Source organism: Panthera onca, chromosome C1 (genome assembly GCF_046562875.1).
Source record: "Panthera onca isolate mPanOnc1 chromosome C1, mPanOnc1 haplotype 2, whole genome shotgun sequence".
NCBI lineage: Eukaryota > Metazoa > Chordata > Mammalia > Carnivora > Felidae > Panthera > Panthera onca.
In genome coordinates, this window is record NC_138346.1 from 167,505,158 (window position 1) to 167,523,596 (window position 18,439).

General features: G+C 35.6%; 1 protein-coding gene across 8 annotated transcripts in view; it reads right to left on the reverse strand.

The window, feature by feature from the left end:
- The window catches only part of LEPR (leptin receptor), a 122,740-nt gene that overhangs the window by 40,622 nt on the left and 63,679 nt on the right, over window positions 1-18,439 (reverse strand). For all 8 annotated transcript variants that reach the window (XM_078451811.2, XM_060621181.3, XM_060621183.3 and 5 more), the window contains 5 exons: window positions 14,409-14,617; window positions 9,724-9,869; window positions 7,686-7,830; window positions 718-1,008; window positions 443-560 (listed from right to left, as the gene is read on the reverse strand). In XM_078451811.2, the coding sequence (XP_078307937.2) occupies window positions 443-560; window positions 718-1,008; window positions 7,686-7,830; window positions 9,724-9,869; window positions 14,409-14,617 (909 nt within the window). The remainder of the gene's footprint in view (window positions 1-442; window positions 561-717; window positions 1,009-7,685; window positions 7,831-9,723; window positions 9,870-14,408; window positions 14,618-18,439) is intronic.

The window sequence follows — 18,439 nt, forward strand, 5'->3', positions numbered from 1 at the left end:
TTTCCTAATCTTTCCTACTTCTGAAAGCATTCATATTATCTCTTAGAATCTTTGTGCAACAACCTCTGACTTTTTTCCAATATATTTATCTTTAGCAAATGATACTGGACCTCTATAATCATGGATATTCTCCTCTGGCCAGTTCTCTAAGTCAAACTAAAATGTACAGAAGCCAATTCTTCCTGGATTTCATTCAATAATTAAAAGGCAATTATGGAAAATTAATTATCAGAAAAATAATTTAAGGTAAAAACAAGTTATATTTTTTCTATCAATGTAAATTTTTTTAAAAATCACCTAATCCCTCAACAATTTCCTAAGTATATAGTACCTTCCTCTATTAGGAAGAACGTCTACTAGCCTACTGTTCTGATGATATTTCTATAAAAAGTTTTATCTCACCATATCCACAGAATAATAACACAGCAAAAATAATACATACCTATGATACCTCAACTGCAAAGTACTTCCCACGAGTGATTGGATTGCATTGGTTGACCATCTGCAAGTCATTTGAGTTAAGTACCCATCAGTTTCACATGATATATTGATATTGACATCTATTTAAAACACATTAAAATATTAATACAAAGCAAAATCACCACAAATTTTTTAATGAAAATAAAATTTCCTTACATTATCAATGGGACTCTAATATAGGGTCCATAATAAAAATCTGTCTGTGGAAGGAAATGAAGAGAAGTTCAGTATTCTTACCAATCACATATAATTCAGCATAGCGATGGTGGCATTCATGCTCGTTGCAGCAGTATATTGCATCGTAGGTAAACTTCCCACGAGGTTTGGTTGCCTTCAAACTGCGAAAAGTAACTTTGCTAACATGGTCACCCATGACATGATACTGGCTTTGAGGAATTTTCTCAGCTAAATTCATCCACCAAATAATCTTTTTTGAGGAAACAATCTTGTTTTCATTTTTATAAATGCAGTGAAAAGAAACGTTAGACCCGACACTTGTCAGAATTTTAGGTGGAAAGTATATGACATCTGCAATAAGAGAAGAAAGGGAGGATATCAGATGAAGAACAAAAACATCCTGTATGGAATTTATGCTACATAGAGAAGATTCACAATGCAATCAGGATCACACTGCCAAAAATAAAATGAGTGCACTAAGAGACTGTATAACTTGTACTGCCTGCTTACGTAAAATTCTGTAGTATCCAGGCATTCCCATTTCCAAATGACTTGAACTTCCAAAAATGTCTCAGTATTTTCTTTAAAAAATTTTTTTAATGTTTTATTTATTTTTGACAAAGAGAGAGAGAGAGAGACAGACAGACAGAGCATGAGTGGGGGAGAGCCAGAGAGACAGGGAGACACAGAATCTGAAGCAGGTTCCAGGCTCTGAACTGTCAGCACAGAGCCCAACGTGGGGCTTGAACTTATGGACTGTGAGATCTTGACTTGAGCCAAAGTTGGACACTCAACCAACTGAGCCACCCAGGCGCCCCTGTCTCAGTATTTTCTAAACATAGAAACTTATTACAAAGTGTATTTAGTGAGTAATTGCCACTTGCTAATTGACAGGCAGAAAATCAATTTAAATGAAATATAACCTAATTCCACAATGACATGTTTTCATCAGACTGTGACTTATGAATCAGTGAAACCTAGGCTGAGTTCTTGAATCAAATCACTGTAAAGGCAAAATTCTGAAGAATAAATGGTGGTTGCTATTGTCTCATTTGGATATATGAAAATTTCAATCAGCAGGTAAAGCTGAAAAATAAGCTTTAAATAAGAGAACTGGTTAGGGAGTTCTCTGGGTGGGCACCTGGGTGGCTAAGTTGGTTATGCATCCAGCTTTGGCTCAGGTCATGATCTCATGGTTTGTGAGTTCGGGCCCCACATCTGACTCTATGCTGACAGCTCAGAGCCTGGAGCCTGCTTCAGATTCTGTGTCTCCGTCTTTCTCTCTCTCTCTCTCTCTCTCTCTCTCTCTCTGCACCTCCCCTGCTCGCTCGCTCTCTGTCTCTCACTCTCAAAAATAAATAAACATTAAAAAATATATAAATAAATAAAGAAAGAGAACTAGTTAGGGAATGTAAAATCAACAATGCCCCAATGCACCAAAACAGGTAAACCTTAAATACTAGTCTGTAAAGTTTTAAAGTTATTTAATGCCAGTATGCTGTGGTTAAGGATAAGAGGAACCAATATTTTTCTAAAATATTATTTGTTAATGGCTCTACACTATTCCATACTACTTTTTTGGTCCCCTATTGTTGGAAACAATATATTTTTATTTTTAATAAAATAATCTATTGTTTACATAATGTTTATATATTTTTATTTTTAATAAAAGAATCTATTATTTAATAAAACAATCTATATTTTTAATTAGAAACAATAAATGTGATTGTTTACATAATAAGAAATCATTTCTGCCACAGTGCATTACAAAAACAGTATATTTCAGTTGTACAATTCACAATAAGACATTTTCTTCTGAGAGAATATGAATATGTTTCTATACATATCATCTGGATTACCCCCCAAAACAAAAACGAAAACCTTCATTGATTTTTATTATTTTATATCATCTGGATTACCCCACAAAAACAAAAATGAAAAACTTCATTGATTTTTATATTTAAGTTTTTTCTTTTTTGCAATAGCAGGCTAAACTCCATGGCCTTTGTATTTAGAATCCATACAAAACATTTGTATTTTGTACGTTTGCAGTCAAGCATAAACAAGAAAAAAATTAGTAGCATGAAATCACTAGACAGAAGACAGTCCATTAGATTTTTAACCCTAGCCTAGGATGGCACTCAAGCTTCATTAGTATATTACTTACTGCACGCAAGTACCTAGCACAGATCTGAAAAATCATTAACCTATTTTCAATATGCTCCACATGTCATTACTGAATGGCTTCAAAACTTTAAGAGTAATTTATTTTTTTAAAGAGTACACATTAGATTTCAAAAGCTAAGCTGAATCTTTTATGTTTAAAGATAATGAAAAACTCAAAACCATTTCACTTCAAAATTGAATACCTCAGTAAGGCTTAATCAAGAAATGCAGTTAAAGTCATAGTATTTTGGCATGATTAAATACTAAGATATTAGCTTACAAAAAAGAAAAGCAGGTTATTAAAAACCTGATGATGTGTAAAGTTTACACTGAATATACAGAAATTGATATGAAGTAAATGAATATTTAATTTTTAAAATAATATAAATATATATTTTATTCTCATGTAAGATACTCCACAACATTTAATTTGTAAAACGAGAAAATAATAATTTTCTTCTGATGACCAGGTACCAATACTTTTGTAAGGTCTAAAATAATGAATTTCATTAAAAGAGGAAAATCTTTTGATAAATATTAGTGAATTACCTACATGAACATAAATCATGAATCAAAACATTTTAGTTAAAGTTATTTTACAATGTGTTTATTATAGCTCCAGAAAACAGATTTTTAAATTTTCAAAGCAGACTTCCTATTTTCCTTTGAGGGGAAAATATTTTCTCTAGCACATTATACGCACTGCCAAGTATGAAATGAAGAAATTATGTTTCTCCTCTTCTTCGGCAGCACAAAAATGTAATTAAGAAAGGTACTACAAGAAGTGAGCACTTCTAAACTTGTTTTAAGTGTGTGGCGTAACTCAACTGCAACATTGTTAGCCTCCCTCAAAGTCCAAGGTCTCGCAATAGCTACAAAGAAAGAAACTAGCCAATTCATTTTCAAAAAATCTGTAAGAATTCCTTGATTAGAAATGGTCAATGGTTCATTAACTGTGTACTTGGTAGGTACAGCTTTAATAAATCAATGACTACAAAATAGTAACTATAAAGGTACTGATAATTAGCATTCTGTTTGCTCCGGCAACAATACATCAGACAACTTCTGTTAAAAAAAGAAAAATCAATAAAATTCAAAGTGTTTGGAAATGATAAAGCAGGTATGCTAATTCACTCATGCTAAATAAGTTAATGCCTCAAACTTACAGAATACTTCTGTTTGGTGGATGTCATTGTAGCACCTAGCAGTGAGCAACAGAAGATAATCTAATAATATTAAATACCTAGATTTAAGGGAGAAGGATCCAAATCCTTTACATAAGAATAGGAAGCTCCCGAGTTTGGAGAAACATACTTCACTGCTGCACAGCACTCAAGAACAAGCTTCAAGTGCAGTAAGCACTGTGAGGCGTGGAAAGTGCTGTGAAGGTAAACAGCAAAACTAAAACTTGAACAACCTAATCAACACTGAAACCTCGTTTATCAGGAACCATGAAGGAAATGAGAGGTCCCACTAAAATGCTCGATGTAAGTTTACTGCTTATTAGTTCCCAGTATCAATGTTTAGTGACACCAGAAATCTTGCATAAATATACATCATGCACTTAATCACTGTATTAGTGTGTACAAACATGAGCGCTGGGATTGGCCTGCCAGTTCTAGATTGTGCCAACTTTTACAAGTTACTTAACCTCTCTAAATCTCGACTGCTCTGTTTGTAAAAAGGGAGTATCAGGGAGACATAGGTGAATACCCTATCTCACAGGGCATCAAAAGGATAAAATGATAATACATGTAAAGCACTTAGAGCAGTGCTTGAAACACAGGAAGTACCCTGTAACTGTCATTACTATGATTATTATTATTATCATTATTCAGTAGGGAAGTATGAACCTAATGGTACCTTTGATTTATGATTCAGCACCCATCATTACATCATTACAGAAGATGATACTGTAACACAGAAATGTGCTTGGGAGCTACTGAAGTGTGTAGGCTTTTCTCCCCACTCTTGGTGTCCCTAGTCTACTTTCTATTTGGCAAGTTTCTATCTTTCCCTTAATATTTACCTGGTACCACTCACTGGCAACTAAGCCATCCAAGTCTGTTAAACTAGTAAGCTACTTTTACACTTATTGCTAAATCAACAAATTCTGCTCATTGGGGCAGCTGTTTACTCACTGTCTGGCTTTATTTTTAACTTATTTTCACACATTTCTGTTTGGGATGTCTAAAGTCACTAGAGGGATACACCTGTGGTGAATAAGTAAAAGGATAGGTGTTAATTGTAATACTGTTAGAGACTGTACAAACAAATAAATTGGTAAAGTTTCTTCTCAACAAAACATATCTTTATTACTGTCAGGTACACAAAACACTAAATATATGCAGAGGGAAGGGCATATATATGCCTATATGTGTGTTCTATAATACATATTAATAAATCTTATTTATATTATGCACAAAAGCATAAGAATATGGTCCAACATATTCAGAAACCAAGCAAATTTAATCCTGCACATAATGACCATGAACTAAGAAAGTAATAGTAGTATGAAAGGATTTTGCACAATGTAAAACAGAACTAAGCCTATGTCCATCCAAAGGTCTAAAAAACCTGACCCGAACAATCTAAAACAAAATCTTACATGAAATATAACACAAATAACTATCACATCATAATCGATCAAAATGTTCATCTTAGGGGCGCCTAGGCGGCTCAGTCAGTTAAGCATCTGACTTAGGCTCAGGTCATGATCTGACGGTTCATGGGTTTGACATGAACTGTGCTGACAGTGGGGAGCCTGGAACCTGCTTCAGACTCTGCGTCTCCCTCCCTCTGCCCCTCCCCTGCTCTCACTCTGTCTCTCTTTCTCTCTCATAAATAAATACATACGTACATACATACATACATACATAAAATTTTATTTTAAAAAATATATTTAAAAAAATAAATATTTAAAAAATTTTCATTTTAGTCCCACTAAAAACATAACATTGCTAAGAGCCATTATTCTAAAAGGCATAAATGTATGAATATTCAAAATGTTGAGTATTAGCAAGCTTTAAAAATAACAATGATTCTTTCAGAATTTCCCTCTTCTTCAGAAAGGGTACATTTTCAGATCTAATTAAGAAGTAAAATCATAAAGAAGAAAGCCATTTTTTTCTCAAAGAGAAATGTTTCACCAGAAGGTAGTTAAAGGAGCCACAGGGTCACTCAGAGTAGGTTTCCAGACCACTTCTCTCCTCTTCTACCCACTTCACCCCATCCCACTGTTGTAAAAACTTCCATGGGATAGTCTTTAAAATTTGATTTATAATTCATTCCTTGCTACATAACTCACAGCTGGTCATTAAGTCCTGTTAATAAACAATAAATAATTGAGGGTAGAAAAGTTGACCTTCCTTGGAAATAATCCCAAAGCTGAGTTGTCAGCACCATATTACACATTGCTCAATAATTATTTGAGGAAAAGTGATGAGAAATTCACGTTTTCTAAATCTGTTCCCACAAGGTTCCTGACTTTCCTAGAGAGAACCAATCCTTCCCGTTGCCTAGCACTTGGTCAGCTCTTCTGACAACCTTGCTCATGCAGTTAGTTATGTACCATGTCAACCTCTCACCTTTATTAGATGCTGAGATTTTGAATATCGAGTTGTGGTTTATAAACTATGGTTGCATCTACTATTTACTGAGTGCTTACTAAGTGTCAGGACAAGAAAATATTAAGGGCAGCTTTCCAAATCCGTAGCAGTGACCTCACTTATTTGAGCTATGCTCAGTAATACAATGAACATCAATAGAAGTAATACATTGTGAAGCAGGGGCTTTTTTTGTTTGATTTTGGTTTTTGTGGTGTTTTTTTTGTTTTTTTTTTGTTTTTTTGCAACTTTGCTGTGTGAGAATCCTCTAATTCAGTGCAGACATTAGGCGAATTGTGCCATTCTATCATATAAAGACATCTCTATTTTGCAGATGAGGAAAGGGGGCATAGAAAGGTTAAGAAACTTTCCAAATAAGTGGTGGGGCCGGGACTTCTATAAACTTGTCGGACTCCAAAGTCAGTGCTCTTAAACCACTAACGCTACAGACTTTTTGACTAAGCAATGCTTTTTAAATAGTAAGCAATCAATACATGAACTTATTTAGTTAAATGTGTTGACTATCTTCTCAGTGATTTACACAGCACTTGTCTCTATATATCCATAATCAACCTGCATGAGTTTCAGTAGGAATAATTTTGGTCTTTTGATGGATCAGACAACTAGGCAAAGGTCCACAAAGTGTCTTCCTATGGTCACAAGTTAGCATGTGACAGGGCTGCACTATTCTAAGGCTCCCGGGCCTCTTTGTAAAACACCACCCCAACTTCACGAGGTAGTTCTGAATAAATCACAGTTTTTCTGATGTTAAGCTTAACTTTCAAAATATGCAAATTAACAGTGAAAACTCTCAAAAGCAAGTATCTAGAGTGGAAAAAATTATTTTATTATGTTATTATTTATTACGTAAAATATAATAATTAAAGTTTGAATATTTGAAATTTATGTCAAATAAACATATCTGACATAAATAAACATATACCTAAATGTAAATTCAAAAAAACATCAATAGAGGTAAGGTTCTGAATTTGTAAATTTGGAACCTTTCTATCTTTTCTATCTTTCTATCTTTTGAGTAAGAAAGAATAATTCAGCAAGACACTACCATGGATGAATGTAAACTTGGGAACCTTTACACAAGTTTTCATTAACAAATCAACCTCTCAAAATTTAAATAAAACATTAATATTGCATTCGTCCTTGACTGCCACAAAGTTTAAGATGCTTATAACAGGCCAAAGAAAAAATCAGGAAGCATATTCTCCTCTCAGTAGGAGCCACTATTAGCAATCCTACCTTGTGTGGTAAAGATCAGAGGGGCGCTCCAGTCACTCCAGAGTCCTGGGCCATCCAGTCTCCTGCCCCTCACTTGAACTTCATATGAAGACCCAGGAAGCACACTGTCTACCAGCAGAGATGTAGCTGAGACAATCTCATCAGCCTATTAAATATTATTTGAAAACATCAGAGCATCAAGTTGATGTGCAACCTTTATCAAAATTGATGACAAGCAGTCTTAGCAAATTTCAAAGAATTAAAATCTTACAGAATAGTTAGCAGGCCCCAGTGGAATTCATTTGCACATTTGTCAATAAAAGTTTAAAGAGCCCATGAGTCCAAGAAGAAAATCACAGTGACAGTTAGGAAATATTTTTACCTGAATGATAATGAATATTGACCTTTCAAAATTTGAGAGACACAGCTGAAGTCAGTGGAGAGCTTTAAGCCACCACTGACATCTCTAATAAACACACATGGTAGAAAACAATGAGCAGGGGTGGACAGAGAATAATAAACATTCCTAGAATAAAGCTTCACAGAGAAGGGCACGAATAATTTAAAAACCTGAACTTGATGATAAGCTACAGTGAATCAAAATATAGTTTATACACTAGAGAGCAGAGATCCAAGAGACTTAATTCTGCATAAGACAACCACTACTAAGAACTGCTTAGCAAATAAATTCAGTTTTCCAATGATGTACTCCAAAGCTACTGAACTCCCTGGCCTCTTAAACTGGGAAAGGGTGAAAAGCGCTAGGAATGTATTACACAATAGCAGATCACTTATATTTCAAATTCTATTGTCTCCGTTTTATAGATGAGAAAGCTGAAGCCCAGAGAAGCCTTAACTCTGCTTTTCCCACACATGGCACTAAGGATTCCTTTTCTGCTCTTCGTGAAAATAAAGTCTTTAAAAAACTGGCCCAGAGTTAAAAAGACAGTTTTTATATCTAAATTATATAACAATTCATTTCATAAGGGAACATGCCAAACTCCATGCACAGTCCACGCTCCTTATGACCTCCTTCTTCTCCTCTCCTACTCCTCTCTGATTCATCCACTGCTACTCTTGCTCTCACTCACTCCCCTGGCCTCTAGCTTCTCATCCAGCTTATGGCCTCTGAATTGCTGTTTCCTCTATTTGGAAACTAATTCCCCCATATATCTCCATCACGAACCTCCTTCAAATCCTTGCCCAAATGTCACCTTCTCAATGAGGTCTTCCCCACCTCCACTTAATGCTACAACCTACCATCTCCACCAGCACCCTCAAGCTCCCCTCTCCAGTTTGTTCTACCACCAAGTGCATCCTGATGCCCGTAGAACAGTTCCTAGCACCTATTAGGTACTCAATAAACACTGAAACGATGCAAAAGGGATTTGACACACTTTACACTACAAATGTATGCACTGCATGTAAACAAATATGTTGAGCAATAAAAAAAGTAAGTTTGAATTGTAAAATCAGAAAGGATTATGATCATGAATCCAAGTTTCTGTAACTGGACTTTCTATAGCCCTTTAGCCGTGTGTGCGTGCATGCGTGGAGGGAGAGGGAAGAGACGGAGAAAGATGGTAATCTATACATAAACTCTTTTTGGAAGTGGAACTTTCTCTGGGACTAAATTCTGGGAAGAATTTGTCATACCCCTCAATATATAACATGGATCCATACATAAGAGATACTGTGCAACATCACACAATTTTTCTAAAAGCATTTTACCAAAGATGCAGACATGCTGTTCATATGGTCATTTCCTAGGCTGATCTTAAATGAAAGCAAGTATAATATTAAATTACAGCTGGTTCTGCTCCAGAAGAGCCATGTACATTTGGCAAGCAAAGGGCATTTGAGATGGGACTTGGAAAGCTCAGGGCATGATCTCATGTTTTCGTGAGTTCGAGCTCTACATCGGGCTCTGTGCTGACAGCTCAGAGCCTGCTTGGGACTCTTTCTCTCCTTCTCTCTCTCCCCTTCCCACATTAGGGTTGTCTCTCTCAAAATAAATAAATAAACATTAAAATTTTTTTCCAATTTAAACTATACTTACTTTTCTCATATTTGTTGAAGAATTCTCTGAATATTTCACTTGATATTGAAGTTGAAATGGTACCAATGTTGGGCTGGACCAAGAAATTTTTAAATTGCCGGTGTCTGTGATTTCCATATGTAAACCTAATGGTGGATCAGGCTTCACTTAAGGAAAAGAGAATATTTTGAAGTCAAGCAATTTTCATGATAATCATAAAATAAAGTCAAAATGAATTTTTAGCAGATCCCAATCTTTTAACTACTTAAAAGGTAACCTTAAGAAAAGGCTAATTACAGAACCAAAATATTAGGTCTCCTCCTTGTATCTTTCCATAACAATCCACACATCTTCCTTTCCTTCTCCCTAAATGGTAAAAACTGTAAATCAGTAAATGAGGTTGTTTTGATAAACGTGAATTCCTGCTGTAAAAAAGGCTGTTAACTTTATTTAACCTGGCATTCCTCAAACTTCTTTGAAGCTTCTCCCTACCACACTCACCCACTCTTTTAGTGGGTGACAAAGAAAAACAGCATTTTGCAGAGCACTACTTGGAAAATGCATACAGAGTTTTCAGGTAAAACTTCACACAAATATGCATGCAAAATTCAGCAAACCTATTAACTTTGAAATACAGTAATCTAGATGCACCAATTCAAATAACCCACAGCATGCATATTTTACATGCAATAAACATAGCATTAGCAGGCCCTGGCTTGTCACCAGAAATGGGCATAGAGTTTCATAGTCTAACAATGTGTTTAGCTTAGTAAATGATTTGAGTTCGTATGTATACGCATGTGTTTATGTATGAATATGCATTTGTGTATAGATTTTGTGTGTGTGTGTGTGTGTGTGTGTGTGTGTGTGTGTGTGTGTGTGTAGTTTTAAGCACACATAACCTTGGGACACCTGGGTGGCTCACTCAGTTAAGCATCTGACTTCAGTTCAGGTCATGATCTCACAGTTTATGAGTTCTAGTCCTGCATCAGGCTCTGTGCTAACAGCTCAGAACCCATCTCCCCTGTCTCTGTTCCTTGCTTGTGTGCTCTCTCTCTCCCAAAAACAAATAAACATTAAAAAGAAAAATTAAAAACACATAACCTTTAAATTATTTGTAGAAACAATATAAACATCTTACCATAAAAGACTGGCTAAAGAAATAATGGCTCATCCCTATAAGGGGCTCTATATAGCCATTAAAAATTATAATGGAGAAGAATATTGAACATGTTTAATATTGTTAGTATTGTAAGTTTATTGGGGGTGCCTAGGTGGCTCGGTCAGTTAAGTGTCTGACTCCTGACTTCAGCTCAGGTCATAATCTCACGGTTTGTGAGTTTGAGCCCTGCATAGGGCTCTATACTGACAGTGCAGAGCCTGCTTGTGATTCTTTCTCCCTCTCTCTGTCCCTCCCCTATTTGCTATCTCTCTCTCAAAATAAATAAAAATAAATTTTAAAAAAAGTTTATTAAACAACATCTATACTTAGATTCCTGATTTTTGTTGAAATTAATAAAAGAATATTCATAAATATGTATTAAAATTAGAAAAAATGACAAAATGATGGAAAACAGATAATGAATTTGTCCTTTTTGCACATCTCTTGTGTTTTTAAGATTTTAACTAACAGAACTTACATACATAGAAATAGTCATTACATTGAAACACTGATTTGCATTTCATTTTCAAGAACTAAAATGGCACATTACTGTTTTTTAACACACTGTATTTTCTTTTCATTTTTTTAAATGTTTTTATTTATTTTTGAAGGAGAGAGAGGGACAGAGCATGAGCAGGGGAGGACCAGAGAGAGAGGGAGACACAGAATCCAAAGCAGGCTCCAGGCTCAGAGCTGTCAGCACAGAGCCTGACATGGGGCTTGAACTCACAAACCATGAGATCATGACCTGAGCCAAAGTCAGACACTCAACCAACTGAGCCACCCAGGCGTCCCTTAACACACTGTATTTTCAAGAATTTAGACATCGTTTTTCTCTTTTCCTTGAATCAAAATTAATAAAGTTTTTACTTTATGTGACACATTACAAATTTTAGTTATTTTAAAGCAGGGACAGATAAACACTAAAGTCTAGAAACAATAGGTGAAACTCACTGAGTTCTCATGACCAAAAAGAAAACAAAACAAAGCCATCAAACAGAAATCATAAAGTTATAAACTATTGTACACTTCCTGCCTGTATAGATATATTCCTTAGTATTAGAAATCTAAAAATAAATCTTTCCCTGAACCACCTATGTCCCCAGTCTTAGATATACTGCCACCTACCTGCTTCTTTCACAACAATATCTCTTGGAAGCATTGGCACTACTCATTCCGCCCACTTTGTGTCCCATCTTCCTAACCAACCTACTCTGATCAGGTCTACCCCCTCACCAGTCCACTGAAAGCGCTCTCTCTTATCAAGATCACCACCCTTTTCCATATCCAGTATCAGCTGTCTGATCCATTTCACTCCACCTCTCAGTGGCATTCCACATATCTGCTCACTGTTCCTGCATGGTTCCAGGCCACCATGTTCTTTTACTCCTCCTTTCCCTCTGACTGCCTCAGTCTTTCCCTGGCTGAACTCTAAGTGGCTGATCTTATTCAATCCCATAAACATCTATACACCAAATACTCCTGTATATATCTCCCTTGAACTCTAGGATCATATGTCCAAATGCCTACTCAGCATCTCTTGGGTATCTATAAGCATCTCAAAATTAATGTGTCACACCTGATCCTCCCCAAATCTCCCCATCCCAGTACATGGTACCACTATTCACTGGCATGCTCTGGTCCTAGCCTGAGTGTTATCCTTGGCTCTTCTCTTTCCTTCATACCAAATCCACTAGAAATCTCAGATAGCACCATCTCCCAAATAAATTCCAACTATGACCATTTCTTTCTTCTCCATTGCTACATCCCTAAACCAACTAGATCATTCCAATAACCTCCTATCTGAGCCCTCTGATTCCACTCTTGCAACTATCCTTCCTCTTTTCCCCATCAACTTTCTTCTCCACATGCAGAGCAAATTTTAAACATGCACACAGACACACATACCTGACCATATCACTCTCCTAGTTCAAAAGCTTCCAGTGCAATTAGGATAAAATCCAACTCTGTAACTCTGGCCTACGATATGAACCCAATAACTCTCCGACCACATCTCCAGATACTCCCTTACCTCATTCAGTCCAAACATAGAGGCCTTTTCTTTGGTTCCTCCAACTGCCAAGCTCATTCCATCTCAGAGGTTTCATGGGTGCTATTTTTCCTGCATGGAGCACCTTTCGCTCTGGATTTTTACAGTTTTTTCTCTTTCATTTAGCCCAACTGCTATCTCCCAAAACAGGTCTTCTTTGATCTCCATAGCTAAAATAATAGTCACTATACCTGACACTCTCCATCTCTTACTTCTTTTATGGAACTTAAAATTTTGGGACATTATCATATATGCCCAAGCATACGGAAAGATTTTTTTTCTCAAAAATCATTACTGAAAAAAAAACAAAACTCTTTTTAAGTTTCTTATAAAGTCTATCATAGAACTTCATCTTAACTTTTATTTTTTTTTTAAATATGCAATTCAATTCTGGCTCCAGGTGCTTCTAAAAATCACCTGAGAGAATTAGTTTTAAAAAGAGAACATAACAGTATTTTATAAATATTATGTATATTTTTTCCTGTGGTATAATTTCATGATGGAATTGTTCAGGCGTCATCATAATTATGTTGTAGAGACCACAAATATATCCCTAGAAGACAAATTATTTGAAAGTCCTAATGTTAAAATATGATGTCAATGCATTCATATGTCATATGTCATATGCAAATCTGCATATGCAGATGTCATGCTCAGTAACTTAGAAAGAAATGAAGGTGAGGCTATGTGAAAAACCGTGTGAGATGCCTGGAAAAGTGGCTCTTGTGATGTCAAAAACAATGATGCAATGATGCATGTAAGAAGTTTGTATACAATGCTTTCAAGAAATACAAGTGGAAAATAGTAACACTGTTACATTACATATTATATATAATATACGTACAAACAAAACTGAGTTAATAAACACATTAAGTGAACACTTGCCTATCTTATTCACATTTGTAATTATATGTTCAAGTGGATCAAAAGAAACTTTGGGAATCTCTGCACTAAAAATCTGGGCCATAACCTATTACTTGAGTTTTTCTTATAATCAGATTTGTATAGCAAATTATTTAGTTGTTTACTTTTTTACTATCCCTGTCTGCTTAATATTGTCTCTGGTCTATGAGGCAGAAACTTTGTCTCATTCACCATTGTTTCCCCAGCTCCTAGGTCAGTGGCTGACACATATGAGCCTCTGAGAAATATTTATTGAAGGAAGAAATCCAGGTAAAAAACAAGCTTCTGATTATTTTTGGAAATTATTATCTGATAAGTGAAAACAGGAATAACCAAACGACACGTATCCATTGCACAGATCCAGGATTTAAGAAAAAATGTTTTTAAGAAAGAATTTAACAACTGCAGAGATATCTATATTGTGCTTAAAACATTCTAGAAGCTACTCTTAATAGTTCCTTATACCACATTTAACCATCCTTACAGCTCAAAAGCAAGATAAACTATTGAAAAAAAACATTTTGTGAGCAATTTTTAACCTGCTTGTGTGACTGATGTTTAGATCTATTATCTCTTTTATACACAACTTACCAACATTTATGGGCTGAACTGACATCATAGGTGACTGAAAAATTACTCCACCAGACGTGATTTTGAAATACATAAGAAGAGTGTGGTTGAGTTTGGCTGTGGGCACAGGCACATGGCATTCACAGCTGTCACGAACACTGCAGTTACACTGAACAGTCAGAAAACTGCCCTTCTGGGGGACCGGAAGGGACTCTTCTAACACTTCAGGCCTATGTGAAAAAAGAAGAGATAAATATTAGTGTAGATGTGGCATGTACTGGATTTACTTAAAATGTATGACAAAAACTTCTGCGCATCCAGCTTAAAAGGCATCTAGGGAAAAACAAAGGATGCATTATATCAGAGATACAAACATAAGAGTTAAAGCAGGTTAGCCATTAGAAAGAATATCAGCACAGGGGCACCTGGCTGGCTCCATCGGTAGGACATGTGACTCTGGATCTTGGAATTGTAAGTTCGAGCCCCATATTGGGTATAGAGATGACTTAAAAATAATAAAAAATCTTAAAAGAAATAATACCAGCAACAAGGTACTGAAGCAATAGTGAAGTACCAAAAAGGAAAGAGAAACTGTGATCCTAAAACTCTATATCCAGAGAAAATATCTTTCAAAATAAACATGAAATAAAGGTTTTTTTCAAGCATACCAAAACTGAAAGAATTTGTCACCCATCAGGTGTGTATTATAAAAGCTGCCAAAGAAAATCCATCAGTCAAAAGAAAATGATAGCAGATGGAAGACAGGTTCCACACAAAGAAATAAAAATAACTTTAAAAGGGTATTTACTTGGGAATGCAAGCTGGTGCAGCCGCTCTGGAAAACAGTAGGGAGGTTCCTCAAAAAACTAAAAATAGAACTACCCTATGACCCAGCAATTGCACTACTAGGCACTTATCCAAGGGATACAGGTGTGCTGTTTTGAAGGGGCACAGGCACCCGCATGTTTATAGCAGCACTATCAACAATAGCCAAAGTATGGAAAGAGCCCAAATGTCCATCGATGGATGAATGGATAAAGAAGATGGAATGTATATGTGTGTGTGCGTGTGTGTGTGTGTGTGTGTGTGTGTGTGTGTATATATATGTACACATATATATACACACACACACATATATACATATATATATATATATATAATGGAGTATTACTCGGCAATCAAAAAGAATGAAATCTTGCCATTTGCAACTACATGGATCGAATTAGAGGGTATTATGCTAAGCGAAATTAGAGAAAGACAAGTATCATATGACTTCACTCATATGAGTACTTTAAGAGACAAAACAGATGAACATAAGGGAAGGGAAACAAAAAGAATATAAAAACAGGGAGGGGGACAAAGCATAAGAGACTCATGAATATGGAGAACAAACTGAGGGTTACTGGAGGGATTGTGGGAGGGGGGATGAGCTAAATGGTTAAGGGGCACGAAGGTAATCTACTCCTAAAATCATTGTTGCACTATATGCTAACTAATTTGGATGTAAATTTTAAAAAATTAAAATTAAAATTAAAAAAATATAAATAATAAATATGGAGAACTGAGGGTTACTGGAGGGGTTGTCGGAGGGGGGGATGGGCTAAATGGGTAAGGGGCACTAAGGAATCTACTCCTTAAATCATTGTTTCCCTATATGCTAACTAATTTGGATGTAAATTTAAAAAAATAAAAAAAATAAAATTCAAAAAAAAATAATGTGGAGAAAGTTAAAATGGGATTTTTTAAAAGCCTATACACATTTATTTTTGTTCTGTACTGAAAATAAAGACAAGGAGAATCCTTTCAAGATCAAGTAATGAAAATTCTCTAGTTTTTAGAGCCTCTACTCCTTTACCATAGTTTTCTAAAAAAAATTAATACCTATTTTAGGATCAATACTTTGTCCAAACTAATATAAGGAGGATTCTGGGGGATGAAGTTTAGAATTAGCAAAAATAAGAAGGGTTTATATTTTTCCAAGAAAATAGAAAAAAAATCACTGGAAAACAGATTCTTGAATTTTTTCAGTTATTCTAAAATGTCTTGTCTGTGGAAACTATCCAGTTTTCAAAACAACATTATCCTCAGATCTTTGTAACTAGAGCGTATTTATTAAATCATGATTTTTTTAAAAAAGGGTATTTACTGACTGCTTAAAGCAAAAATAATAACCATGTAGTGTAAGGTTTACAACAGACAGAAGTAAAACATATGACATTGGCTCCAAGCTTGGGAGTGCGGGACATAATGTAAGTATGCAGTTGTAATGTTCTCATGCTACACATGAAGTGGTATAATATTCCTCGGAGGTACATAAGTTAGACCGTGATGAGTTAAAAACCTGTATTACAAATCCTAAAGCAACCACTAAAATGACAAAACAAGAAGTTATAGCTTTGGAATCACAATGGTCAAGTCAATAGAGTATTAGTATAGAGAAAAATAGATGAATGGAACAGAATAGAGACGAAGACCTATATGGACAACCAGCTTTCTAGAGAGGTACAAAAGCAGGTCTGTGGAGAAGGGTGGTGAGCAATGGGACATCTATACGCAAAACAAAACAGATTTCAATCTCTACTCACACCAGATTCAAAAATTAATTCAAAATGGGTCATCAATTCAAATATAAAATCTAAAGCTATAAAACGTCTAGAAGAGAACACGGGAAAAAAAATTTGTGACCTTGGGTAAGGTAACATGTCCTTAGATGCAACACCAAAAGCATGATCCATAAAAGAACAAATTCAGATTGGACTCTACTCAAGATTGAAAACTCCTCTGAAAGAGAGACACTATGAAACAACAAAAAGACAAGCCACAGACTGAGAGAATACATTTCCCAATCATCTATCTAATAAAGCACTTGTCTCCAAAAGATATAAAGATCTCTCAAAACTCAATAATAATAGGGGCTCCTGGGTGGCTCAGTTGGTTAAGCGTCAAACTCTTGGTGTCTGTTCAGGTTATGATCTCATGGTTTGTGGTTCAAGCCCCATGATGGGATCCACCTGCTGGGGATTCTCTCTCTCTCTCTCTCTCTCTCCTTCTTTCTCTGCCCCTCCCCTGCTCTCACTCTCTGTGCGTCTCTCTGAAAATAAACTTTTTTTAAAAGGTTAAAAAAAACCTTGCAAATGGGGAGAGAGTATTAATATTTAGACATGATCACTGCCTTCAGAAATCTTGCAGCCCTTTTGGAGGGAAAAACTGTAAGTGATAAATACACAAATTCAGTGCAGGAAAGCAATGCTTTAGAAACTCTGCTAACTAGAACATACCTGAAAATTCAGATATAAACACAACATGAAAGAAATGGGCCCAAATCGTTCATACATATACCCCTAGTATTAAATGTTGTGAATTATGATAGATTTTCATGTTTCCTGAGATAGACTTTAGTATTACTTTAGACCTAAAAGAAATCAATCAAGAAACAACATTTCCAGGCCTTTTAAGGTGCAAATCAGTCTACTGGGTGCTGTGTAAGGGATAATCTTATTGTGGGAAGCACACTAAATTAAACTGAGACCTAAAATTAAGTCCTGTTTGCTTATGACCCATAGTCAGAGAGTTCCTTTTGTGAGCTTTGGTTTTCACAATCAGTAAAACAGAGAAAAATGCCTGCACTACTCACCTTTACAAGGCTATTGTAAGTATTAAAGAGGATAACATAAAAGGATTTTTGAAAACTTTAAAGTGCTATATACCCATAAGATACCATTTTGGGTTTTTTTTAATATGAAATTTATTGTCAAATTGGTTTCCATACAACACCCAGTGCTCATCCCAACAGGTGCCCTCCTCAATGCCCATCACCCACTTTCCCCTCCCTCCTACCCCCCATCAACCCTCAGTTTATTCTCAGTTTTTAAGAGACTCTTATTGTTTCCCTCCTTTCCTCTCTGTCCCCCATGGTCTTCTGTCAAGTTTCTCAGGATCTACATAAGAGTAAAAACATATGGTATCTGTCTTTCTCTGTATGACTAATTTCACTTAGCATAACACTCTCCAGTTCCATCTACATTGCTACATAAGGCCATAATTCATTCTTT